Below are 28,000 nucleotides of genomic sequence, written 5' to 3' on the forward strand. Positions count from 1 at the left end.
TCAGACGTACCAGATCCTTTAAGTCCTGCTGGAATAAAGGCAGTGATGATTAATTTTCAAATACAGAATAAGAATTTTAGTTGAGTTCTTAGAAAAGTAAACTTGTTTGCAAATGATTTACTTTCGTCAGTAAAATAAAAAATAGCAGCAGCCCATCTGCAAAAATAGCAAAGATCATAAAACATCCTTTCGTCATATATGGGTAAGTTTTGAATTATACTCTTTCATAGGTTATAGGAGTGTTATTTCTTTTTTCCATATGAAAAGAAGAACACGAATATGATTACATAGTTATTTATAGTTTAAAGCTGCTGAAACTCTAGTATCTTATATTGTTTAATGTTTTTTAAAATGGAAAGTAAGTTTGCTAAATTATAAACACAGCATCATCTTGGGCACCAATGGCTTTGCTGAAGAACAAATGAAGTAAGATGTAGAGATGCAAATGTTATTTACATATTTTGGTGCACTTCTGATCATTTAGCTTGAATGTCCTAGGGCTGCCTTTAGCATCCCTGAGTCACAGACATTCACTGCATTTAAGACATGCTGTTGAAAATCATTTGCAGTAATTAATGTGCAAGGAGCCCTGGTGGTGCAATGGTTAAGCGCTAGCCTGCTAAAAGAAAGGTTGGCAGTTTGATCCCACAAGCCACTCTGTGGGGGAAAGATGTGGCAATCCGTTTCCATGAAGATTAAAGAAAACGCAAACTAAACCCATTGCCATCAAGTCAATTCCAACTCATAGTGACCTTATAGGACAGAGAAGAACTGCCCCATAGGGTTTCCGGGAAGCAGCTGGTGGATTTGAACTGCCAACCTTTTGGTTAGCAGCTGAGTTCTTAACCATTCCAAGCCACCAGCCTTGGAAACCCTATGAGGCAGTTCTATTCTGTCCTCCTTTAGGGTTGCTGTGAGTCAAAATCGACTCAGTGACAATGGGTTTGATTTTTTTGGTTTTGGTATTATTATATTTTTAAATGGGCCCATTTTCCTCATATCCCTTAGTAGCTGTTAAGTTCTGATAGTGGTGATAATAAAATCCTCTTACTAATCCGAATTTACATACTGTCAGCTAGTCTAAATCATTTATTTTATGCTTATATTTGCATATATATATTTGCTTATGTGGGTCTTATTTGTGTTGCATTGGAATAACAGATTAATTTGCAGAAAATTGACTGCTGTGAGTCTTCCCATGAATGACTGTAGAGCCTAGAAGTAATTAATATTTTTTTCTATAAAGAGCGTGATACATGTATCTTATAATTTTTGCTGTAGTAAGTGGCATCTTTTTTCAATTATTTGATTGGTTGTTTTAGGTATATAGGAATAATACTTTTGTGTAGTTATCTTTTATCTGACATCTTGCTTTTTTGGCTGTGCCCAGTTGTGGTTTTATCAAACTTCCTGAATTGGACAGTTGGATTATTTATTTTCAATCTCCCCCCTCTCCTAATACAAGCTTTTAAAGGTATAATATAGGTGTTGATCATGTTGATAGGTGTTAATAGTGGGATGTATTTTTTCCATTGCATAGTGTTTGATTTTGCCAAAACTGGAAGTTCAGAGTTTTTCTCAGAATACCTTGGTGTAGAGCATGACATCTATGCTTTGGCTGTTGTGTCATATCTTAATGGAAGAAGGGTGATGGAGAATCATTCCCGGTTCGTAGGATCCTTGTACAAATATCTAGATGTAATACAGTAAAACCTTTGTAAGGCAGAAGCCTCTCAGGGAAGGAAGGCTCAAATATTTTCCACAAAAACAAGAGATAGAAAAGTGGTAAGGCTGCACCCTGTCGAAGGCAGAAAACTTAAAAACCCAGAAAAAGAAGGCAGTTCAAGCTTGTTCCAAGTTATGGCTGTCACGGGCTTCACTGTATTAGGTGTAAACTTATTATGTAAAATGGAGATAAAACAAGTTAGTACTGATGGGCTGCCACCCAGGAGTGTAGATGCTTACCTGGGCAGGACATCTTTTGTTGGGTTGGACAGCAAGGTGGCGTTTGACTGTGATAGCTTCTCCTGTTCTTTTATCAGTGTAGAGTGAGTAATCATGAGGTTGAGGAATAAATTCAGTGTGAACAACAGGAATTTTGTTTATTTCCTCCAAAAGAGATAAATAAGGTAGTACATTTCAAAATTAGACTTCAGCATGGATTTGCCTTTTTTTTTAAATCAGTATTTTGGGGAAAAATTTTGTTATTTTGGGGTAAGCTTCAGACCAATTTGATTGTGCTCTGTTTTAACTGATGAAACCATGGGTCTGTTTTGTGTAATGGATTTACATTTTTTGAGTCTGTTTCTAAAAATAACCGAGATTAACTTGTCATAGCTCTTTGATGTACTTGATAGAACGTGAGGATTATGTGCCTCTTTTTTTCCTCCAACACTTTGTTGTTTAGCTTATAACTTAAGTATGATCATCAGCTTATACATATTAATTTGATGGTTTAATGCCAACCTATGCCAACCAGATTTTGCATTCTACATTAAAGTTCGTTTCATAAACTCTAAAAGTTTGAGAATTACTCTTTTGGCAATCATAATGTCATTTTAACTTCAGGACTTTTTCAGAGTTTAATGAGCTTGGTGGTTTATTAAATGTTGTTATGGAGTGTTTAAATCCAGGATAAAGTTAATTGATTTTTTCCCCCATTTCTTTCATTAATGATTCTGTCAGTGGAAAAAGCATAGATACTGATTAATATCAGTTTTGATGTTGCAAACATTAGAGCCAAATTTTGTACATCCTTTTTTTAGGTTGTTGATTATGTCCTGCCACCCTTGGTCTCCTTGGTTCAAAGCCAAAATGGTAAGTGTGACCAATCAACAAGAATTCTATGACTTACACAGTTTGTTTTCTTTCCATCCTCCACGTAGTCACATTCTTGGCATTTCTTTCTTTCAAGTGGAGTGGAGGCTCTTCAGCTTGCGGTTGCTCTCCGAAACCACATCTCTCCTCCTGAACCAGGAGGCTGGGGATGGCAAGAAGGAGGCGAGCCTTGATTCTGACAGCAATCTTCTGGCTCTCATTAGAGATGTCTTACTTCCCCAGTAAGTACTATGCTGCTCTACTGATGTGGGAAGCATCAATGTCCAGGATGCTTCTGTTAAACTAGGTCCAATGATGGGGTTGCGGGCCTTGATGTCCTTATATTTAAGCCCAAATGCCTGTGGACTCACTGTACAAAGAGGTCTAGAAACAGAGGCAATAACTGTTACACTGGTTCTAGAAGAATCGCAGCCCATCATCAAAAACATCCATTCAGATCAGTATCTAAATGCTGTATCTCTGAGTGAGGCGTATTGAGGTCATGTAGATTTAAAAGTATTCATGGCTCAGTGGCTGAGGTTTGTGGTTCAAGGTCAACATTACAAGACAGCTGGAATATGAAATTGGGACTTATCCTGGCTCTACTCACAAATAGTAGGGATGGAAGGAAATCCTTCCTCCCCCAAATCCTTGGCATGCAAGTTGTTTAGTTATGAACAGGAATTTGTGTGTGTGTGTGTGTGTGTGTGTGTGTGTGTGTGTGTAGGGTAGGAATGAGGAGAACAGATAATGAATATTTGTGAACGGAAAGGTGTTATTGTTACCATGGCAAGCATTCATCAGACTGATTGCAGAAGGCACAATGCAGGCGTGTGAGACTCTAAGCCTGTCACTTAAAGTTTAAGGGACACTGTGAATTTTATCAAATAAAAGTAATTTAAGTAAAAAAAAAAAAAAAAAAGGTGTGTGCCATATAGTATATTAAAGAAGATTTTTTATACAATTCAACAGATGCTGGCTTGGGTGTCACACATTAGAAAGCATGTGTTATCATGGTTCTCTCCGGAGCCTGAGCTGCACCTTGAGTCAGCTCAGCAGGCTTTCAAGCATGGCGTCCTCACCAAGTGTACCTCGCTATTTGTTCAACTCCTCAAAATCTTGGTTCTCATAAAAAAAAAAAAAGGTCATTTATCACACCATAGAAACCAAATCTAATCACATTCTAACATTGGCCAATGTTGACAGGTTTGAACTTCCTTGCAAAAAAGTAGGTTTACCATTTAAAAAATTTAACTGTTGAAGATAAACCACTCAACCACTTCTGGTTGGTTTAAACCAAGACAAACAAGATCATACCCCTTGTCGACTCGATTCCGACTCATCCCTATAGGACAGAATAGAACTGCCCCATAGGGTTTCCAAGGCTATAATCTTTACAGAAGCAGACAGCCACAACCTTCTCCTGCAGAGCAGCTGGTGGGATCAAATTGCTGACCTTTTGTTTAGCAGCCGAGTGCTTAATTAACCACCCCCACCAGGACTCCTACCCTAGTTGGTTTAACCCAAAAAACCAAACCCATTGCTGTCTAATCAATTCTGACTCATAGCAGTCCTATAGGACAGAGTAGAAGTGCCCCATAGAGTTTGCAAGGGGCGCCTGGTGGATTTGAACTGCTGACCTTTTGGTTAGCACCCGTAGCACTTAACCACTACACCACCAGGGTAACCAGGGAGGTGGAGCCAAGATGGCGGAATAGATGCTTCTGGTGAGCCCTCTTTACAACAAAGACCCGAAAAAACAAGTGAAATGAGTATGTTTATGACAAGCTAGGAGCCCTGAACATCAAAGGCAGGCTTAGACAATGAACAGAGGGGCAGGAGGAGGAAGAGACAGTTCAGAAGCGGAGAGGAGTTACCGGACCGGAATCGTGGGGAGCCCTCAGTCACCATTCCCAGAGCGGTGGCGGCGGGCTGCAACTAGCGTTCGGCCGCAGTTTCCTCAGGGGGAAGCAGCCAGCCACACAGCCTACTCACGCCTCCAGAACCAGAGAAGAATGGCGCTCTTGGCAAAAGCTAAGTACTTGCCTATATTTTACCCCCACCCCCAAGCCAACTTCAGTGGCTGTTCATTTCCCTGGGCCTGAGATAGGCACTGTTGGGTGTCTAGAGCCATCCTCCCAGCCTTGAAGAATGAATAAATTTGCAATTGGGGGAAAAGATAATTTGCCAGCTCCACTAACTGGGGGAGCTCAGGACAGAAGCAGCTCCTGTCCAGGCATAAATGGTCTGTGGACTTTGCGTACCTTTCCCCTCTGCATGGACCTGTGTGGGCCTATTTCAGGAGAATAGGCCCTTGTTGGCAGACTCCAACCATTTCAGCTGTGTGGCAGAGAGGTGGGTGTTTGATGTTTGACGTTGCTTTGTCTATTAAACAGGGTCCTTACCTACCCAGATCAAGGGCCTAAGGACTTGTAGCTCCATTCAGGTCACCTAGCCACCTGCGATGGGTCCAAGGGTAACTGGTACCTCTCGGTCCTTACAACCAAAAACATTGGGAGCCCACGGTCCATCTGCAGAACCCACCCACCTGTGCGGTCTAGGGAACAGGGACACGCTTTCCTCTGAGACACGTGGGGGATGATTCTCAGCCCCTTGCCTTGTTCAGATTGTGACCCCCTGCTGCAGCCAGATACACTGGTACCTACACCAATTACCCCTGCCCCTCTAAGACTGTAGGACAGAGCCTGTACCACACACTTGATGATCAGCTACCTGGACACCTGAGCTGAATTCATACAAGAGAAGTGAATGGACTCCTACACTGACATACCTGATAACAGCTCTAGCCATCTGGGGACAGGATGTCAGAATTCCAAAGGCAAAAATAATCAAGCTAGCTCACTCAAGCAACCCATTTGGGCATATCAAAACAAAACAAAGCAAGAAGCTATGACATAGTAAGCAAACATAAAATATACGATAAGTTATAAATGGCTCGGAAACAACAGTCAATATCAAGTCACATAAAGAAACAGACCATGATTGCCTCAACAAGCTCTCAGAATGAAGAATCCAGGGATCTTCTAGATGAAAGTGCCTTCCTGGAATTACCAGAGGCAGAATATAGAAGATTAATATACTACACCGCTAGAGTTTAGGAAGGTACATTTTATGAGTGTGTCAGCCAGTGTGCTGGCTCTCCGACCAACTGAAGAGACCTGTTTTGACTGATTGGAAGCTTAGCTTGATCCCCAGTGGCTTGATTTATCAAAAAAAAAAATGAAAGACATTGGTTTTTAAGGGTCAGTCTCTTGTTTGCTTTTTTGTTTTCTTCTTGCTCTTCAGAAGTTGGTTTCAGGGAGACCCTGATAAAGGATATATACAATAAGAATACTTTTGACACCCAAAATAAGAAAGTGATTATTTATGTAAAAAAAAAAAAGTAAAACCTTGTGGCCCTTTCTCAGTAATATACTAGCAGTAAATATATTTTCTTGTATGTGTATATGTGGGTATATTTGGATATGTGGTTTATACTTGCCTGTGTAAGTGAAAGATCAGAGTCTTCTCTCATGGGATTAATTAATGCCTTCAGTGCCACTTTATGATACTAAAACTGCTTGTAAATAATCTCATGCATTTTGACAAGAAAGTGCCTAAAATAGTTCTTTGCGCAAAAAGTGATTAAAAAAAAAAAGATATCCTTTGCCTCTCTACTATCTGAAAACTTGTATAGAAGCATTTTTCCAAGTCCTGAGACATGACCCCTTATAAGAGGTACAGGATTTATTCTACCAGTACTTCACAGTTTAGTACTAACTTGTCAGCAGTTCTGCAGATCTGAGATAAAATTTCTTCATGTTTGATGCCTGCCCAATTCTGGAACAGTTTGTAAAATGAAAAGTGTTTGCTTTGTATTCAGTGTTGCTGTCTTTTTTTGTTGTAGTTTTTTCTTTTAAGCTGGAATAAATGGAATACATTTCCTTTAATGTGTGCCTTTACCCTTTCCAGAGATGAGGAATTAAAGAAGAAAATACAGATGTCAGCCACACAGCAATTCAAGAACATACACAATGTAGATGAGTTCAGGTTTTTATTAAACAGAACAGAAGTGCACTTAGGATAATGGCGTGGAGTTTATTGGGATATGATATGTGGATATTTTCACTGACGGATTCCTGTGGGAAGTGCCAGTTATTGTTGTTGCATCTCAGGCTGTAAGCCTCAGTTTCCTCATCTATAGGATGGGGATAACAGTATGTACCTCAGAAGACAGCTATAAAGATTAAATAAGGTGCTTCTTGTAAAACAGTACAGTGTCTGGGGCATAGAAATATTCACTACTACTACGATTATTAGGTATGTTACTTTAATCTCTCCTATTAATCTTCAAAATAAAGATTATAATAGTACATACTTCATTGACATGGCCATTAAATAATGCTTATTGTGGCTACCTGGCATATATACCCAAAAAAACCCAGTGCTGTCAAAGAGTTTCCAAGGAGCGCCTGGCGGATACCTGGCATATATAGTAAGAACTTAATAAATGTTATCTAAGCATTTATAGAAATGTAAGCAGTGTGTTCATTCAGTTTCTTTTACTCTGTGAAACTAGAAACCTTGACCAGGAGTTTGGCCTTGATGATTGTTCTTGGTAATTATAAGAAGTTTAGAAATGTTGATAATGGAAAATTTATTTTTCATGAAGATGTAAATATAATGGCTTATGAATTGTAAATTTTCTAGAGTTTATAGGAGCTAAATGGCATCCATTTCAGTTTAGCAAATAAGCATGTTGATGTGATATTTTTAATTTTGTTTGTGTTTTAATACTTTGACCTCATGTCATACTTTAGACAAAGCTAAGGTGACAGTCTTTTCAGGCATGCATATTAGGCTCCCAGTTTTCACATGAAGGTGTCGTATTAGTCAAAACTATTTTATTTGGAAACAGTAGCTCCCAGTGCAAGTTAACTTTCAACATTTATTTGTTCATATAACTGAGAAGTCAAAAACTTGTGCTGGCATCCAGTATAGCTGGGTTCAGGGGTCTAAATTATGTCAGCAGTACTCCATAAGTGTGTCTTTTTCCTTATGTCTCTAGTCTACCTGGAGATAAGTGGCTTTGTTCTCAGACAAGCTCTTTCCATTGGCTGTTTAAATGGCTTCTGGGAGATGATCTCAGAGAAAGAGTGGATGTCTTTTCTAGTAGCACTGGCAAAATTTTCAGGGAGGAAAATAGTGTGCTCTTATTAAGTACCATAGAGGGCAGTGGTGGTTCACTGGTAGAATTCTTGCCCTCCATGCAGAAGACCACCACTCATCTGTCAACTTGTTTTACTGTGGTGGCTTGCGTGTTGCTGTGATGCTGGAAGCTATGCCTCTGGTATTTCAACCCATGGTGGACAGGTTTCAGTTGAGCTTTTAGATTAAGACAGACTAGGAAGAAGGACCTGGTGTTCTACTTCTGAAAATATGGGCCGGTGAAAATTGGAAGTTATCAAAAATGAAATGGGCAGGCGGGGCCAAGATGGCGGACTAGGTAGACACTACCTCGGATCCCTCTTGCAACAAAGACTCAGAAAAACAAGTGAATCGATCACGTACATAACAATCTACAAACCCTGAACAACAAACACAGATTTAGAGACGGAAAACAAACAAATACGGGGAAGCAGCGATTGTTTTCGGAGCCTGGAGCCAGCGTCCCAGTCAGGTAACCTTTGGCGCCCGATCTAGGGCAGAGCCCAGGGGGGCGGACGGCGCAAACAAGGGGCCCAGCCCTACCCCCCTGAACTCACCCCGGGAGGGGGCCCATCCAGTTCGCGTGGGTGGCGTGGCGACGCAGCTGGTGGGAGAAGTCCCCGGGAGGCAGTGACTGGTCTTGGAGCTGGGAGAGCAGCGTCCCAGCCGGGGAGTCGTGCCGCCGGGCATTTGACTGGGCGCTGTCACGGCACAAGCACGGAGAGCTGCTCCACTCCCCTGAACTAACCCCGGGAGAGGGCCCAGCCGGTTCGCGGCGGCGGCGCGGTGACGCGGCTGATGGGAGGAGAAGTCCCCGGGAGGCAGCTACTGATTTTGGAGCCAGGAGTAAAGCGTCCCAGCAGGGGAACCTTGACACTAGGATTTGGACTGGCAGCGGAGGATCTGACCGTGACTTCAGCGGGCCAGACCCCCGGGGGCAATCTCCACACTGCCAGCACACATAGGCGACACGCCCCGCGTGAATCTCAGATATAATAATCATTCCAAGCAAGACAAACAACTCTGGCTATATTCTGAGGTGCTACTCTCCTATCTCTCTGATCCCTCCCGCACCCTCCCCAGGCGGCTTCATTAACATTGGAATTGCCTGAGCCAGAGGGAGAACGGCTCCGGCTCTGTGGCGGCGTTGCCCCCCCCCCCCTTTTTTTTCTTTTGATCTTTTCCTAACCCACTCTTTCGGCCTGAGAGAAGGAACAACAACAACAAAAAAAACCCAGGGACCAAAAATCCACCCCTAATTGGACTAAAAACACAGAACCAGCTACAGCCAAGCATATGTGATCCAAATCTCAGACTTTCATCCTTACAGGGAACAAGGTGGCGGTTATAATCCAAAGGCAATTCTGATAGGGATCTGACTGCATTTTTTTTTAGCGGATTTTCTGGAAAAACTAGTTTCCCAGTGACGGCTCAGAGACAGCAGTCCATATCAAACCACATAAAGAAGCAGACCATGACAGCTTCTACAACCCCCCAAACAAAAGAATCAAAATCTTTCCCAAATGAAGATACAATCCTGGAATTATCAGATACAGAATATAAAAAACTAATTTACAGAATGCTTCAAGACATCAGAAACGAAATAAGGCAAACTGCAGAAAAAGCCAAGGAACACACTGATAAAACTGTTGAAGAACTCAAAAAGATTATTCAAGAACATAGTGGAAAAATTAATAAGTTGCAAGAATCCATAGAGAGACAGCATGTAGAAATCCAAAAGATTAACAATAAAATTACAGAATTAGACAACGCACTAGGAAGTCAGAGGAGCAGACTCGAGCAATTAGAATGCAGACTGGGACATCTGGAGGACCAGGGAATCAACACCAACATAGCTGAAAAAAAAAATCAGATGAAAGAATTAAAAAAAAAATGAAGAAACCCTAAGAATCATGTGGGACTCTATCAAGAAGGATAACTTGCATGTGATTGGAGTCCCAGAACAGGGAGGGAGGACAGAAAACACAGAGAAAATAGTTGAAGAACTCCTGACAGAAAACTTCCCTGACATCATGAAAGACGAAAGGATAGCTATCCAAGATGCTCATCGAACCCCATTTAAGATTGATCCAAAAAGAAAAACACCAAGACATATTATCATCAAACTTGCCAAAACCAAAGATAAACAGAAAATTTTAAAAGCAGCCAGGGAGAAAAGAAAGGTTTCCTTCGAGAGAGAATCAATAAGAATAAGTTCAGACTACTCAGCAGAAACCATGCAGGCAAGAAGGGAATGGGACGACATATACAGAGCACTGAAGGAGAAAAACTGCCAACCAAGGATCATATATCCAGCAAAACTCTCTCTGAAATGTGAAGGCGAAATTAAGATATTTACAGATAAACACAAGTTTAGAGAATTTGCAAAAACCAAACCAAAGCTACAAGAAATACTAAAGGATATTGTTTGGTGAGAAAACCAATAATATCAGATACCAGCACAACACAAGGTCACAAAACAGAATGTCCTGATATCAACTCAAATAGGGAAATCACAAAAACAAATTAAGATTAATTAAAAAAAAAATACTCATAACAGAGAATCACGCCAGTCAATATGTAAAAGATCACAATAATCAAAAAGAGGGACTAAATACAGGAGGCAAAGAACTGCCATATGGAGAGTGATACAAGGCAATATAGAACATAAGAAGTTAGGTTTTTACTTAGAAAAATAGGGGTAAATAATAAGGTAACCACAAAGAGGTATAACAACTCCATAACTCAAGATAAAAGCCAAGAAAAACGTAACGACTCAACAAACATAAAGTCAAACAGTACGAAAATGAGGATCTCACAATTTACTAAGAAAAACATCTCAGCACAAAAAAGTATGTGGAAAAGTGAAATTGTCAACAACACACATAAAAAGGCATCAAAATGACAACACTAAACACTTATTTATCTATAATTACGCTGAATGTAAATGGACTAAATGCACCAATAAAGAGACAGAGAGTCTCGGACTGGATAAAGAAACACGATCCGTCTATATGCTGCCTACAAGAGACACACCTTAGACTTAGAGACACAAACAAACTAAAACTCAAAGGATGGAAAAAAATATATCAAGCAAACAATAAGCAAAAAAGAAGAGGAGTAGCAATATTAATTTCTGACAAAATAGACTTTAGACTTAAATCCACCACAAAGGATAAAGAAGGATGCTATGTAATGATAAAAGGGACAATTGATCAGGAAGACATAACCATATTAAATATTTATGCACCCAATGACAGGGCTGCTAGATACATAAATCAAATTTTAACAGAATTGAAAAGTGAGATAGACACCTCCACAATTATAGTAGGAGACTTCAACACACCACTTTCGGAGAAGGACAGGACTTCCAGTAAGAAGCTCAATAGAGACACGGAAGACCTAATTGCTACAGTCAACCAAATTTACCTCAAAGACTTATACAGAACACTCCACCCAACAGCAGCAAAGTATTTTTTTTTTTTCCTAGTGCACATGGAACATTCTTTAGAATAAACCACATATTAGGTCATAAAACAAACCTTTGCAGAATCCAAAACATCGAAATATTACAAAGCATGTTCTCAGACCACAAGGCCATAAAAGTGGAAATCAATAACAGAAAAATTAGGGAAAAGAAATCAAATAGTTGGAAACTGAACAATACCCTCCTGAAAAAAGACTGGGTTATAGAAGACATGAAGGAGGGAATAAGGAAATTCATAGAATGCAACGAGAATGAAAATACTTCCTATCAAAATCTCTAGGACACAGCGAAAGCAGTGCTCAGAGGCCAATTTATATCGATAAATGCACACATACAAAAAGAAGAAAGAGCCAAAATCAGAGAACTGTCCCTACAACTTGAACAAATAGAAAGTGAGCAACAAAAGAATCCATCAGGCACCAGAAGAAAACAAATCATAAAAATTAGAGCTGAACTAAATGAATTAGAGAACAGAAAAACAATCGAAAGAATTAACAAAGCCAAAAGCTGGTTCTTTGAAAAAATTAACAAAATCGATAAACCATTGGCTAGACTGACTAAAGAAATACTGGAAAGGAAACAAATAACCCGAATAAGAAATGAGAAGGACCACATCACAACAGAACCAAATGAAATTAAAAGAATCATATCAGATTATTATGAAAAATTGTACTCTAACAAATTTGCAAACCTAGAAGAAATGGATGAATTCCTGGAAAAACACTACCTACCTAAACTAACACATTCAGAAGTAGAACAACTAAATAGACCCATAACAAAAAAAGAGATTGAAACGGTAATCAAAAAACTCCCAACAAAAAAAAAGCCCTGGCCCGGACGGCTTCACTGCAGAGTTCTACCAAACTTTCAGAGAAGAGTTAACACCACTACTACTGAAGGTATTTCAAAGCATAGAAAATGACGGAATACTACCCAACTCATTCTATGAAGCCACCATCTCCCTGATACCAAAACCAGGCAAAGACATTACAAAAAAAGAAAATTACAGACCTATATCCCTCATGAACGTAAATGCAAAAATCCTCAACAAAATTCTAGCCAATAGAATTCAACAACATATCAAAAAAATAATTCACCATGATCAAGTGGGATTTATACCAGGTATGCAAGGCTGGTTTAAAATCAGAAAAACCATTAATGTAATCCATCACATAAATAAAACAAAAGACAAAAACCACGTGATCTTATCAATTGATGCAGAAAAGGCATTTGACAAAGTCCAACACCCATTTATGATAAAAACTCTCACCAAAATAGGAATTGAAGGAAAATTCCTCAACATAATAAAGGGCATCTATGCCAATATCACTCTAAATGGAGAGAACCTGAAAGCATTTCCCTTGAGAACGGGAACCAGGCAAGGATGCCCTTTATCACCGCTCTTATTCAACATCGTGTTGGAAGTCCTAGCCAGGGCAATTAGGCTAGACAAAGAAATAAAAGGCATCCGGATTGGCAAGGAGGAAGTAAAATTATCTCTATTTGCAGATGACATGATCTTATACACAGAAAACCCTAAGCAATCCTCCAGAAAACTACCGAAACTAATAGAAGAGTTTGGCAGAGTCTCAGGTTATAAAATAAACATACAAAAATCACTTGGATTCCTCTACATCAACAAAAAGAACACCAAAGAGGAAATAACCAAATCAATACCATTCACAGTAACCCCCAAGAAGATAAAATACTTAGGAATAAATCTTACCAAGGATGTAAAAGACCTATACAAAGAAAACTACAAAGCTCTACTACAAGAAACTCAAAAGGACATACTTAAGTGGAAAAGCATACCTTGCTCATGGATAGAAGACTTAACATAGTAAAAATGTCTATTCTACCAAAAGCCATCTGTACATATAATGCACTTCCGATCCAAATTCCAATGTCATTTTTTAAGGTGATAGAGAAACAAATCACCAAATTCATATGGAAGGGAAAGAAGCCTCGGATAAGCAAAGCATTACTGAAAACGAAGAAGAAAGTGGGAGGCCTCACTCTACCTGATTTAAGAACCTATTATACAGCCACAGTAGTCAAAACAGCCTGGTACTGGTACAACAACAGGCACATAGACCAATGGAACAGAATTGAGAACCCAGATATAAATCCATCCACGTATGAGCAGCTGATATTTGACAAAGGACCAGTGCCAGTTAATTGGGGAAAAGATAGTCTTTTTAACAAATGGTGCTGGCATAACTGGATATCCATTTGCAAAAAAATGAAACAGGACCCATACCTCACACCATGCACAAAAACGAACTCCAAGTGGATCAAAGACCTAAACATAAAGACTAAAACGATAAAGATCATGGAAGAAAAAATAGGGACAACCCTAGGAGCCCTAATACAAGGTATAAACAGAATACAAAACATTACCAAAAATGATGAAGAGAAACCCGATAACTGGGAGCTCCTAAAAATCAAACACCTATGCTCATCTAAAGACTTCACCAAAAGAGTAAAAAGACCACCTACAGCCTGGGAAAGAATTTTCGGCTATGACATCTCCGACCAGTGTTTGATCTCTAAAATCTACATGATTCTGTCAAAACTCAACCACAAAAAGACAAACAACCCAATCAAGAAGTGGGCGAAGGATATGAACACACATTTCACTAAAGAAGATATTCAGGCAGCTAACAGATACATGAGAAAATGCTCTCGATCATTAGCCATTAGAGAAATGCAAATTAAAACTACGATGAGATTCCATCTCACTCCAACAAGGCTGGCATTAATCCAAAAAACACAAAATAATAAATGTTGGAGAGGCTGCGGAGAGATTGGAACTCTTATACACTGCTGGTGGGAATGTAAAATGGTACAACCACTTTGGAAATCTATGTGGCATTATCTTAAACAGTTAGAAATAGAACTACCATACAACCCAGAAATCCCACTCCTAGGAATATACCCTAGAGAAACAAGAGCCTTCACACAAACAGATATATGCACACCCATGTTTATTGCAGCTCTGTTTACAATAGCAAAAAGCTGGAAGCAACCAAGGTGTCCATCAACGGATGAATGGGTAAATAAATTGTGGTATATTCACACAATGGAATACTACGCATCGATAAAGAACAGTGACGAACCTGTGAAACATTTCATAACATGGAGGAACCTGGAAGGCATTATGCTGAGCGAAATGAGTCAGAGGCAAAAGGACAAATATTGTATACGACCACTATTATAAGATCTTGAGAAATAGTATAAACTGAGAACAGATACTTTTGTGGTTATGAGGTGGGGAGGGAGGGAGGGAGGGAGAGGGTTTTTTATTGATTAATTAGTAGATGAGAACTGCTTTAGGTGAAGGGAAAGACAACACTCAATACATGGAAGGTCAGCTCAATTGGACTGGACCAAAAGGAAAGAAGTTTCCTGGATAAAATGAATGCTTCAAAGGTTAGCGGAGCAAGGGCGGGGGTTTGGGGACCATGGTTTAAGGGGACTTCTAAGTCAATTGGCAAAATAATTCTATTATGAAAACATTCTGCATCCCACTTTGAAATGTGGTATCTGGGGTCTTAAATGCTAACAAGCGGCCATGTAAGATGCATCAATTGGTCTCAACCCACCTGGAGCAAAGGAGAATGAAGAACACTATGGTCACACGATAACTAAGAGCCCAAGAGACAGAAAGGGCCACATGAACCAAAGACCTACATCATCCTGAGACCAGAAGAACTAGTTGGTGCCCGACCACAATCGATGACTGCCCTGACAGGGAGCACAACAGAGAACGCCTGAGGGAGCAGGAGATCAGTGGGATGCAGACCCCAAATTCTCATAAAAAGACCATACTTAATGGTCTGACTGAGACTGGAGGAATCCCGGCGGCCATGGTCCCCAGACCTTCTGTTGACACAGGACAGGAACCATCCCCGAAGACAACTCATCAGACATGAAAGGGACTGGACAGTGGGTGGGAGAGAGATGCTGATGAAGAGTGAGCTAATTATATCAAGTGGACACTTGAGATTGTGTTGGCATCTCCTGTCTGGAGGGGGGATGAGAGGATAGAGAGAGTGGGAAGCTGGCAAAATTGTCACAAAAGGAGAGACTGGAAGGGCTGACTCATTAGGGGGAGATCAAGTGGGAGTACGGAGTAAAATGTATGCAAACTTGTATGTGACAGACTGACTTGATTTGTAAACGTTCACTTGAAGCTCAATAAAAGTTAATAAGAAAAAAATGAAATGGAACACGTACGGATTAATATCCTAGGGATTAGCTGAAACGGATTGGTATTGGCCATTTAGAATCAGACAGTCGTGTGGTCTGCTATGCCAGGAATGATAAACTGGAGAGGAATGGCGTCACGTTCATCATGAAAAAGAACACTTCAAGATCTAAAGTACAACACTGTCAGTGATAGGATAATATCTATATGCCTACAAGGAAGACCAGTTAATACGACTACCATTCAGATATATGTACCAACTGCTAATGTCAGAGATGAAGAAATTGAAGATTTTCACCAACTTTTGTAGTCTGAAATTGATCAAACATGTAATCAAGGATGCATTGATAATTACTGGTGATTGGAACACAAAAGTTGGAAATGAATAAGGATCAGTAGTTGGAAAATATGGCCTTGGTGATAGAAACGACGCTGGAGATCGCATAATAGAATTTTGCAAGACCAGTGACTTATTTGTTGGAAATAACCTTTTTCAACAATGTAAATGGAGACCATACATGTAGACCTCATTAGATAGAATACACAGGAATCAAATCATCTACATCTGTGGAAAGAGAGATGGAGAAGCTCAATATCATCAGTCAGAACGATGCCAGCGGTTGACTGTGGAACAGACCATCAATTGCCCTATGCAAGTTCACGTTGAAGCTGAGGAAAATTAAAGCAAGTCCACGAGTGCCAAAATATGACCTCGAGTGTATCCCACCTGAATTTAGAGACCATCTCAAGAATAGATTTGATGTATTAAACACTAATGATCAAAGACCAGCTGAGTTGTGGAATGACATCAAGGACATCATACATGAAGAAAACAAAAGGCCACTAAAAAGACGGGAAAGAAAGAAAAGACCAAAATGGATGTCAGAAGAGACTCTGAAACTTGCTCTTGAATGTTGAGTAGCTAAAGCTAATGGAGGAAATGAAGTAAAAGAGCTGAATAGAAAATTTCAAAGGGCAGCTGGAGAAGACAAAATAAAATATTGTAACGAAATGTGCAAAGACCTGGAGTTAGAAAACCAAAAGAGAAGAACATACTCGGTTTTTCGCATACTGAAGGAACCGAAGGAGAAATTCAAACCTCTAGTTGCTATAGGGAAGGATTTTATGGACAAAATATTGAACGATGCAGGAAGCATCAAAAGAAGATGGAAGAATTACACAGAGTCGCTGTACCAAGAAGAATTGGTTGATGTTCAGCCATTTCAGGAGGTAGCATATGATCAAGAACCGATGATATTGAAGGAAGAAGTCCAAGCTGCACTGAAGGCATTGGTGAAAAAGGAATTGATGGCATACCAATTAAGATGTCTCAACAAATGGATGCTGTGCTGGAAGCACTCACTTGCCTATGCCAAGAAATTGCGAAGACATCTACCTGGCCAAGAGATCTATATTTGTGCCTATTTCTAAGTAAGGTGATCCAATGGAATGCAGAAATTATCAAACAATATCACATGTAAGTAAATTTTTGCTGAAGATAATTCAGAAGTGGTTGCAACAATTCATGGACAGAGAACTGCCAGAAATTCAAGCCAGATTCAGAAGAAGACTTGGAACCAGGGATATCATGCCTGTTCTCAGATGGATCCTGGCTGAAAGCAGAGAATACCAGAAAAATGTTTACCTGTATGTTATTGACTATGCAAAGGCATTCAACTGTGTGGATCATACAAATTAAGGATGACGTTGGGAAAAATGGGAATTCCAGAACACTTAATTTTTCTAGTAAGGAACCTGTACATAGACCAAGATGCAGTTGTTGGAACAGAACAAGGGGATACTGAGTGGTTTTAAATCAGGAAAGGTGCGTGACAGAGTTGTATCCTTTCACCATAGTTTTTCAATCTGTATGTTGAGCAGATAATCCAACAAGCTGGCTTATGTGACAAGAACGAGGCATTGGAGGAAGACCGATTAACTACCTGCAGTATGCAGATGACACAGCCTTGCTTGCTGAAAGTGAAGAGGACTTGAAGCACTTACTGAAGAAGATCAAAGACTGCAGCCATCAGTATGGGTTTCACGCCAACATACAGGAAACAAATCTTCGTTACTGGACCCATAAGCACCATTATGATAAATGGGAAAAATATTGATGTCAAGAATTTCATTTTACTTGGATCCACTGTCAGTGTCAATGGAAGCAGTAGTCAAGAAATCAACTGCTGTATTAGGCAAATCTGCTGCAAAAGACCTCTAAGCTGTTAAGAAGCAAAGGTGTCACTTTGAGTACCAAGGTGCACCTGACCCAAGCCGTGGTATTTTCGATCGCGTCATATGCATGTGAAAACTGGACAAGGAATAAGGAAGACTGGAGAACGATTGATGCATTTGAATTATGGTGTTGGCAAAGAATACTGAATATACAGTAGACTGCCAGAAGAACAAACAAACCTGTCATGAAAAAAGTACAGCCAGAATGCTTCTTAGAAGCGAGGATGGTGAGACTTTTTCTCACATAATTAGGACGTTATCAGGGAGGGACCAGTCCCTGGAGAGAGAACATCATGCTTGGTAAGGCAGATGATCAGCAAAAAAGAGGAAGACCCTCGACAAGATGTATTCGCACAGTGGCTGCAACAGTGGGCTGAAGCGTAGCAACGACTGCAAGGATGGTGCAGGACTGGGCAGTAGTATATTTTTCTGTTGTGCATAGGGTCGCTATGAGTCAGAACTAGCTCGATGGCACCTAACAACAACAACAACATGCAGGAGACCCAGGTTAGGTTCCTGGCCAGTGTGTCTCAAGCTTAGCCACCATTCATCTATTAGTAGAGAGGCTTGTATCTTGCTTTGATGCTGAACAGGTTTCACCAGAGTTTCCAGACTAAGACAAAGAAGGAAACCCTGGCAATCTGCTTTTGAAAATCTGCCAGTGCCAACTCTGTGGATCACAGTGATCTGATCCTGTTGTGTGTGGGGTTGCCATGAGTCAGGGACCAACTCAATTCCTGGTGCTTACCAAAACCTACTGTGTAATACGAACGATCTGTTGTAAGAATAAATGTCTATTATAAATATCGTAACTGAATTACTTATTTTATAAATTAATGAGTTAACTGTTATCTCCTCTCAGTGTGTGTGCTTTACTTTCTATAGAGATGACCTTTAGTTATAAGTGTTTGCCTGTTACATACAGGGGATTATAATAGCGTTTGTAGAGAGCTGGGTCTTGAGTTAGACTTTGAAACCTGGGCATGATTGGGTAGGAGGAAAGGGAGTGGGCATCCCAGGCTAGAGTGGGGTGTGCAGAGTGGAGGAAGAGGCAGAGTACGCGGGCAGTAAATAGGTCAGCCTGTTTCCAGTAGAAAGTCTGCATTTAAGGGTTAAATGAGATAAGTTGGGAGAGGATGCTTTCTCTCTGCTCATTTAATCATGCGGTGCTAATTGAATATATCTCATTTCACTGGCGTTCATTTTGTAGGAATACAGTGACCAAGATAGGCACAGCCTCTGGCTTGATGGAACTTTCTGCCAATTATTTATTAAGCCTTAGTTATTCTTCTGCTTTTGAATTTTGCGATTCAGCCATTTGACTTTGTAAAGCTCCTGTTTCCGGATGTTCTGTGCCCTTCGGACCACCTTTTCCATGGTCTGCCTGTTAACATCTCCCAGAACTCTGGCACTCCTTTGATCGCAATTGTAGACATAATGCTTAATTAAAGGCACTTCCATTAAGATCAGAAACAAGGGAAGCATGCTAAGCATCAAAACTTTTATATAATTTTGAATTATAAAAATTAACTAATATAAGAAAATTAAACTGTAGATGTGTTAATTTTCTATTGCAGCTTAACAACTCAGCACAAACTTGGTGGCTTAAAATAGCACTCATTTATTAGCTCTTAGTTCTGTGGGTCAGAAGTCTGGTATGGCAGTCTGAAGCTGTGCCCTTGGGTCACAGAACGTTGGGAAACCCTGAGCTTTAGTCTGGTACATCGGGTCTCACGTGGCTGAAATCAAGGTGTTTGTTGGGCTGAGCCTTCATGTAGAGACTCTGGGCTGAAGTCAACTTCCAAGCTCATTCATGTTGTTGGCAGAGTTGAGTTCCTTCTAGTCATAGGACTCAAGTCTCTTGTTTCTGTGTTCCTTAAGGTTGCCCACATTTCTTCTCATGTGGCCCTCTCTATCTTCAAGTCAACAACAGTTTGTCAGATCTCCATTAAAAGCTGCAAATCTTCTGCTTTCCTTCTCTGCCACCAGCCTGAGAAAACTCTCTGCTTATTTAAGTTGGTGATATTGGCCATTGGTAGTCTGTGTCTTGTGTCTAGAATATGATATTTGGATCCAAACCTGGGCTTTGCCATTAACTTGGTGTGTGTGCCCTTCTTCCCTCCTTCCCCTTTCTTTCCTTCATTTTTTCCTCTTTCTTTCCTCATGACAGAATGCCAACAACATAACTGACTTATCTGTATGATTAATAAGAAAACGCTTTTCTCTTTTCCGGGAAGAAGGGTACCACATATATGCAGAAAATTATGAACCATGATTTTTATTCAGCTGAAAGAAAAGATTTAATTTTAAAGGTTCACACAGAAGAGAAGAGGCAATATTTAATGGAACTTAAACCTTAAATTGATCTTATTAATTAAAATCGGCACCTTGGAAATATAATATCAAAGTCGTTATCAATGAACTCTTAGTACTAATCTTCTGCTGATGATTTGAACATTTTTTTTTCTGAGACTTGTTAAATAAGGCGAGGGCATCTTTCTTTAGTATTTTACTGTAAGTAGGACCAGACTTTTCACTTAGGAAACATACCTTTAGTATTCTCGGGGAAGAGATAATTTTAATATTCATACAAATGTAAATAATCTAATTTGTCCTACATTGTTAAGTGTGCATATATAGTTTCAGACCCTTTTGTCCTTTTTTTCCCTGTCTCCCCTCCTCCCTTTTCTTAATTCAGTAAATATATATTGAGTGACTTCTCCATGCCGGATGCTGGGTATACAGTGGTGGAAAGACTGAGCCCCTGCCCCCTAGAGAGCTTGTATCCAGTGGGTGAGACAAAGTCATAAACAAAAGGGTAAATATATGAGATAACTTCAGTTAACCTAAGTGTTGTGAAGAAAAATAAAACATAAAAAAGGGTAAGAGAATAGAGATTGATGGGAAGAGGGCTGAAGGAGGGGCTGTTTTCGATAGGGTCACGTGGGCAGGCTTGAAGTGAAGTCATGTGTGGCGGGAAAGATCTACTACGTGATTTGCCTTTGGTAGATTGGAAGCCACTTGGCCGAAGTATATTTGAGTTTCCATTTTTCTTTTGGCTTTGCATTTTATATTTCAAAAAGATCATTTCAATGTGAATGTGCTTGCGATATCTTTCTGATGATGTGACACTTGGCGCTTCTTTCCTGGGGAAAATGAGTGCTGCTTTTCTATTTATAACTCTCCCGTGACCTTTAAAATCATCAGGGCCATCATGGTGTCCTAAGTTATTAAGACTTTTTAGAATCTAAGACAGGAAGCTTTTCCTTACAGTTTGGAAATCGTATTTCCTTTTTGAAATTTGAATTTGTGAATGCATTCCATTTGTGGCAACATACCGTAGAGCTATTGAACTGTCTTAGGTATAAAAACCCATTGCCCTCGAGTCGATTCCAACTCATAGTGACCCTGTAGGACGGAATAGAACTGCCCCATAGGGTTTTCAAGGAGTGGCTAGTGAATTCAAACTGCCAAACTTTTGGCTAGCAGCTGGCTTCCTTATATCATTCCCTTGCTCTGAAACCTTTAGATCTGTAGGTTGTAGAAAATAACATTAACAGTACTTACCCAGCCTTTCAAGATTCTTGGTGTTTTGCCTCTTGCCTACTCTTTTATGTTAATATCTTCTTGCTCCTTCGTATTGTTTCCCCATTCCTGGAGAGATTTCCTTAGTACTTTCTGAAATTTCCTGCTTGGAACCTGTTTCCTCCTCTTACTCCCAGACCTCATACTGTGAATATATTTATATTGTACTCTTGTATTGACTGTCTTGTTATCTATATTTATAGATGTACTATAAATTATTTAAACAATCTCTGGTTATTACAGGACATCTGGGGTTTTTGCGGTATTTCACTATTATATATAAGGCTGGAAAGACTATTTTTATAGCTGTTATCTTTGGGCACGACTTTGTTTTGTTGAATCTCTAGGGATGGAATCACTATGTCAAAAATTTTAAAGGCATTTGATACATTTTACCAATTGTTTTTTCAAAGAAGACAGCTTACACTACCAGCTTTCCTTTATGAAAAAGGATTTTACTGACTGCTGTAAGAAAGGGGGAGCCCTGGTGGCACAGTGGTTAAGAGCTCAGCTGCTAACCAAAATGTCCACAGTTCAAATCTAACAGCCACTGATTGGAAACCCTATGGGGCAGTTCTACTCTGTCATATAGGGTTGCTATGAGTTGGAATTGACTCGATAGCAATGGGTTTGGTTTTTTTGTTCTACAAGAAAGGGGTAGTTAACCTACTGTTTTTTTGCATTTTATTGTACCCTTCTTAGCTTTAACTTGTATTCCCTCAGCTCTTATGGAGTTGACCATTTCCACCTGTGTTCTTGGCCATTTATATTCTCCGTAGGTGGATTTTGCCCATTTTTTCAGGCACTATATATATAGTGGAATCGACTCGATGGCACTGGGATATATAGTGGCTTCCAGGAGCTCTTTATACTTTAAGAATATTACTTTTTGTTTTTACCAACATTGTGCAAGTAATTTGTCCCTCATTTGACTTATCATGGTATTGCCATTGAGAAATATTCTTTTAAAAATTTTGAAGCTATATTTTTCTAATTTGGTGTCATGCTCAGTCTGCCTTATCACCCAAGATGATGGAAACATTTATTCATTTCAGTATTTTAATGAGGTAAAATATTTTAATTTATTAAGAATATATTTTCATAAGGAAAGGCTTGACTCCTCAGCCTAACTCTCTTTCCAAGATAACTCCCTTCTAATGTCAAATGCCACCTTTCTTTCCTTTTGATTTATTCTTGAGCCCACCCTACACTTACTAAATCAATGTGCTTTTGTAACGTACTTTAGTTTTTAATATAGCAGACTGTTTCTTATTGTATTTCCTCCCAAAATGCCTTGGATATTCTGGAATCTACACCACATTGAGATGTGAAATGTGAATTTGTGGTTTAATCCCAACAGAGTGGACCTCTTCATGACACAATACCCTACCCCTACACATATACCCCTCAGGATAGCTCCTCACAGTAATCTAGGGTTGTGAAGATAGGCCGTTTCAATTTTCATCAGTCTACCTAATTGAGCACTGTTTACACTAGGCACTTGGTGCAGTGGTTAAGAAACACGTTGGCTGCTAACCAAAAGGTTGGCAGTTGAGTTGGAATCGACTCAAGGGCACTGGGTTTGGTAGTTTGGGGTTTACTCCTTGGAAATCCTGTGGGGCAGTTCTGTTCTGTCCTGTAGGGTCACTATGAGTCGAAATCAACTCGATGGCACTGTTTTTTTTTTGCTGTTGTTTGTTTGACACAATAGGAAAAAGTCCATTTCATTTCAGGGTTGGAAATGAAGAGTAATATATCTTGCTTGATAGTGTCTGCCTCGCAGTGGCGGGGAACCCCTTTTCTGGCTATGGGCCCCTAAATGTGTTACTTTTAGGAGTTTTCTCTCCTTGGGATGGGTGTGAATTTAGTATGGATGACTTTTTCTTGCCTGACTTCCAGCTGCAAAGGCCCTTTGCTTCAGAGGGGATCCTAGAGGTAGAATGGTGGGGTCCAGAGACAACGCCTGGACAGGGTACTGTTACGCCAACAGCTGTCTCAAGCTGTGGCCAGGCTCAGGGCACCTGGAGTATTCCTCTCCAGCCCTTGTTCATCAAAGTGGGCCAGCTGTGCACTGGTCACTCTCCTCACAGGCTCCTTCAGGAGTTGCTGCTTCTCACTATTTGCTTATTTTCTGCCAAGTCCCATTCAGGGGAGAGTGGGATCCAATTACTATCAGCTCAGCTGCCTTCTCTCTCTTAAGACAAGCTTAATAAATCAAAACCTTCTTTTGGCTAGATCTTGCTGACCATTACGAAGTTATCTTTGATTAAATGAAAATATATGCACTATCTGTATTCTAAACTTATCCATTATGGATTTTATCCCTCTTTTTCCAAAAGAAGAAAAGCCTAGTAATCTTTGGGAAAGTTCTCATGCTGGGGCTGATCTAAGCTTCATCCTTTCCTCCTGTTTCAAGGTTAGATAACCTCAAACAACCTCAAGACATTTTTATTTCACTCAGTAACTTTTCTTCAGTGTTTTCTTTTTAAATGTAGTTCTATGTATTTTTCATCGTCCTTTGAAATATTCATTTTCCAGTACTATTGAGAATGTTTTTTCTATTATATTTCTAAATAGTTGTCCGTATTTTCCTCTTAGACTTTGCACTCAAGCACGTGAGTAAGAAGGTCACTTTTAAAAAATGCTTGCAACCCCTCCCCTTAGTGATTTACTGCTGTCTGTGAGTAGGGACAAAGGGACTGGTTATCTGGGAATATGAGTGACTCATTAGAAGCCTGGCCTGCTATTTCCAAATACTGCTGAGCAGTGGAAGAGGCCATTTTCTCTTATTTCTGAGTTAATGGCATTCCTGTCAGTTTCCTTATAAAGGGTTAACTCAGCAGACTTGGGGTGTTGAAACCCTACACTGCCTACTGGGAGATAACCTCTAAGTCCCTGGAATATCCTGCCTGATAGTGTCTTCCCATACCTGGGACCTTGAACCACACCAGATAGTCTATACTAACAATGTGATTAATGGTGGAGGCCTTGGGCCAGCCAGATAGCTTATGCTAACAATGTTAATTATGGTAGGGGCCTAAGGCCATGCCATATTAGCTTCATTTCTGGAAGGGGTAGAGACTGAGTAACTGAGGTCAGCCACATGGGTGCTCTGTGCGTATGTGACTAACCCCTAGTATAAACCCTGGACCCCAAGGCTTGGGTGAGCTTTCCTGGTTGGCAGTGCTTCACACGTATGTCAAACAGTGTTGCTGGGAGAATTAAGTGTTATCTGTACAACTCCACTGGGAGAGGACAACTGGAAGCTTATGCCTGGTGCCTCTTGGATTCTGCTCATGTACCTTTTACCTTAACTGATTTTAATTTGTTTCTTTTCCCTGAATAAGCTGTAATCATGAGTATAACAGCTTTCCTGAGTTCTGTGAGTCTTTCTAGTTAATCACTGAACGTAAGGGTGGTTTGGGGATCCCCGTCTCTTAATGATAAGAACTTTCTATGTCAGATGAATTCTTACAGTGCACAAAGAGTCATTCCTTTTTTTAAAAAAATAAAATTAGGTGTTAAATTTTATCAAACACCTTTTGTCACCTATAAAGATGTTTGCTTGATTTTAATTTATTTATATGATAACATTTATTAATGGATTTTCTAATGTTGATTCTTTTCATTCCTAAGATTAATCATACTGAGTTGTGCTGCATTTTTTAACCGACTGCTATCTTTGATTTAATATTTATTAATAAATTAATATTTGATTTTATAATGAACGATTGGTATTTTGTTTTTTATCTTCATCATGTGTGGACAATTTTAATTGGTGTAATTTAACTATGTTTTATAGAAAACCTTCTAAACTATAGTACTTCCTGTTTCCTTAAGCAGAGAAGTATACATAATTTAACATTTTCTTGACTCACTCCCCCCATTTAGAACATTGTGGTGTGTCATAGGCCCTCAGTCCCCGTTAAAGTATGAACACATTTCTTATTCTGCATCACATGCTCCCCAGTTTGGAGCGCTTGGGTTTGCTTTCTTCTTTTTTTTTTTGTGCTTTTAAATCTCACTTGTAATTCTCAGGTTGCCTTCCTGAAATAGTCCCTCTCCTCACTTCACTTGCTTTCTTTTTAATGACTGTGGGCCTAGAGGCCACATAATTAAACTCGTTATCTAATGATTTCAAGAAGGAGAGAAATGGACTCTGAGTAGGAGCCTGGGATCCTGTTCTCTCCCTGAAAAGCATCTGTTTCATGTCATGTCTTTTTAAAACTCCTATTTTGGGTTCTTAGAGATACTTGCTTCCTTTTTTAGTTGTTGGCAGTTCCAGAGAGTTAAGAGAAATAGTAAAATTGGTTGATTGGCTGGTTTGTTCATTCATGCATTTGACATTTTTTTATTGTGCATCTACACGGTGCTGTATACTGGACAACTAAACCTAAATAGACAGGTTGCAGTATATAGACCAGCCTCTTCCCAGCATGGGAGAGCCATCTGAATTGGTTGTGAAAACTTTCGATAAAGGCCTTTTGAGTTTTAGTTTCTGGAAATAATTTCAGTTTGAGATTTTAAGGTATTTAATAGTAAGAGTGCTGTGCAGAAAAGAGTTAACATGACAGGTCTATGACTGCTATGCCTGCCTGCAGAGTTGACCCTCGACTGGCATCTGGGAACTTGGCTTTCAGAGGGTCCTAAGTCAACAGTTAACCAACTGGTAAGGCCAGTTCACTGTGCCTATACTGTTGGTGCAAACAATACGGCTTATGCTGTACCCCTGCTTTCCTTCTGGGAGTCTGGAATTTTGGTACATTACATAGCAGGTTGCCTACATGACCAGCCACCAGTGCAAACCCTGATCACTGAGCCTAATGGTCTCCCCTAGGTGGAAATGTTGTGTACATCTTGCTCCATTTTCAATACTAGGGGAAGAGTGCACTCTGTGTGACTCCTCTTTGGAGGGAGAGATCGTTGGGAAGAGCAAGCATGGATTCCTCTAGACTCCGTCTGTGTCTCTTTTCCCTTATGATTCAGCTGTATATGCTTACGTTGTTAGTGGAATAAAACTTAGCCATGAGTACAATATGCTGAGTAAATCTCTGAATGTGGGGATGGTCTTGGGGACCCCTGACATAAATGCCTAACCTTCATCAGTCTCTTACTATATGCCAAGCTCAGTACTAATTGTTTTACATTGTTCATCTCATTAAATCCTTCCCTCAACAGTCCCCTCTGAGGCAGGTCAGTACCATCATCACCATTTGACAAGTGACGCTGTTTGAAGCTTCGTGGGATTTAAGTAACGTGTGTAGGTCCTATAGCTCACAAGTTTATTTCAGAACCTTTCTTTGTTTCCCCCCAGATATTTGCACCTCAGGGTATATCGTTTCTACTGTTTAGAGGAGGGTTTAAGTGAGTATTCCTTTTTATTCCCTTTATCATTTCAGGTATGAACACATCCTCACAGAGCCTGACCCAGTACCAGCTTATGCCCTGAAGCTGCTGGTTGCTATGACTGAACACAACCCGACTTTTACCAGGTATTATAACTAGATTCCCTAGTCTTGTCTCTCATTGATCTTTGGTGGGCTGAGAATGTTATTAAAGATGATGAGATTGTGATTTTTCACATTTTCATTTTTCATAATTTGTAATATCCATCTTTCATGCTGTTTTGACTCTTGTTCTCACATTTTTGCCCCTTATTGAAATTTGCAAAACACTGTGCAGTGCATGACACTTTAAATGATAAATGCTTTAAAGAGAAATACTGACACATGTACTTAAAAAAAAAAGTCAATTGGTGCCTCATATTGTACTGAACAATTCTTTATTTAAATCTCTATAGAGAATTTATAGGCTATTACTTGCTGGCCATTTTATGTAGTTGACAAAGTATTATTAAGTAGTATAGAGTTTTGGCCTTTATTGAAGAAACTAGAGAGAGATCCCCAAATTTTTGAAAGTAGTTCCTAGGATAGTGGTAACTGCTTTCAGTGTTGCAGAGAAGAGCTTCTGAGAGAGCACCCAGGTCCACAGAACGGGAAGAGAGTGGGAGGTCCTCCTTGCCTTCAAACAAGAAAACTAGTTTTAGTTGTACAGGTGACAGCTGAGAACTTTGGAGTTGGAAAGTGCACCTTCAAAGTTGCCAGTAGATCTCTTTTTTTTTTTTAATATAATTTTTGTGGTAAAATGTATGTAGCAAAACATTTGCCGTTTCAACCTCTATTGTGTGTACAATTCAGTGACATTAGTTCCATTTGCCATGGGTGTGGTCATCACCACTATGCTTTCCTAAATGTTTTCATCACACCGAACAGAAACTCAGTGTTCCTTAAGGAATGGCTCCTCCCTTTCCCCTCCCACCACCCCTGGTCACCACCAGGAAACTTTATTTCTATACATTTGCCTATTCTAGGTATTTTCTATAAGTGGGATCATATAATATTTGTCCTTTCATGTTTGAGTTACTTATTTCAGCTCAGCATACAGTTTTCAAGGTTCAT

General features: G+C 39.8%; 1 protein-coding gene across 9 annotated transcripts in view; it reads left to right on the forward strand.

The window, feature by feature from the left end:
- ULK4 (unc-51 like kinase 4) overlaps nt 1–28,000 on the forward strand; it is a 646,083-nt gene that overhangs the window by 220,100 nt on the left and 397,983 nt on the right. For 7 of the 9 annotated variants that reach the window (XR_002785708.2, XM_064274755.1, XM_064274756.1 and 4 more), the window contains 3 exons: nt 2,766–2,817; nt 2,915–3,059; nt 26,942–27,034. Coding sequence is in view for 8 of the 9 variants with exons in the window: in XM_064274755.1 (XP_064130825.1) it covers nt 2,766–2,817; nt 2,915–3,059; nt 26,942–27,034 (290 nt within the window). In the remaining variant the exon portion in view is untranslated. Of the gene's footprint in view, nt 1–2,765; nt 2,818–2,914; nt 3,060–3,789; nt 6,751–6,789; nt 7,440–26,941; nt 27,035–28,000 lie in introns of those variants that run through there. The other 2 variants (XM_064274758.1, XM_064274757.1) reach the window with 2 other exon arrangements.

This window comes from Loxodonta africana, chromosome 22 (genome assembly GCF_030014295.1).
Source record: "Loxodonta africana isolate mLoxAfr1 chromosome 22, mLoxAfr1.hap2, whole genome shotgun sequence".
Lineage (NCBI taxonomy): Eukaryota > Metazoa > Chordata > Mammalia > Proboscidea > Elephantidae > Loxodonta > Loxodonta africana.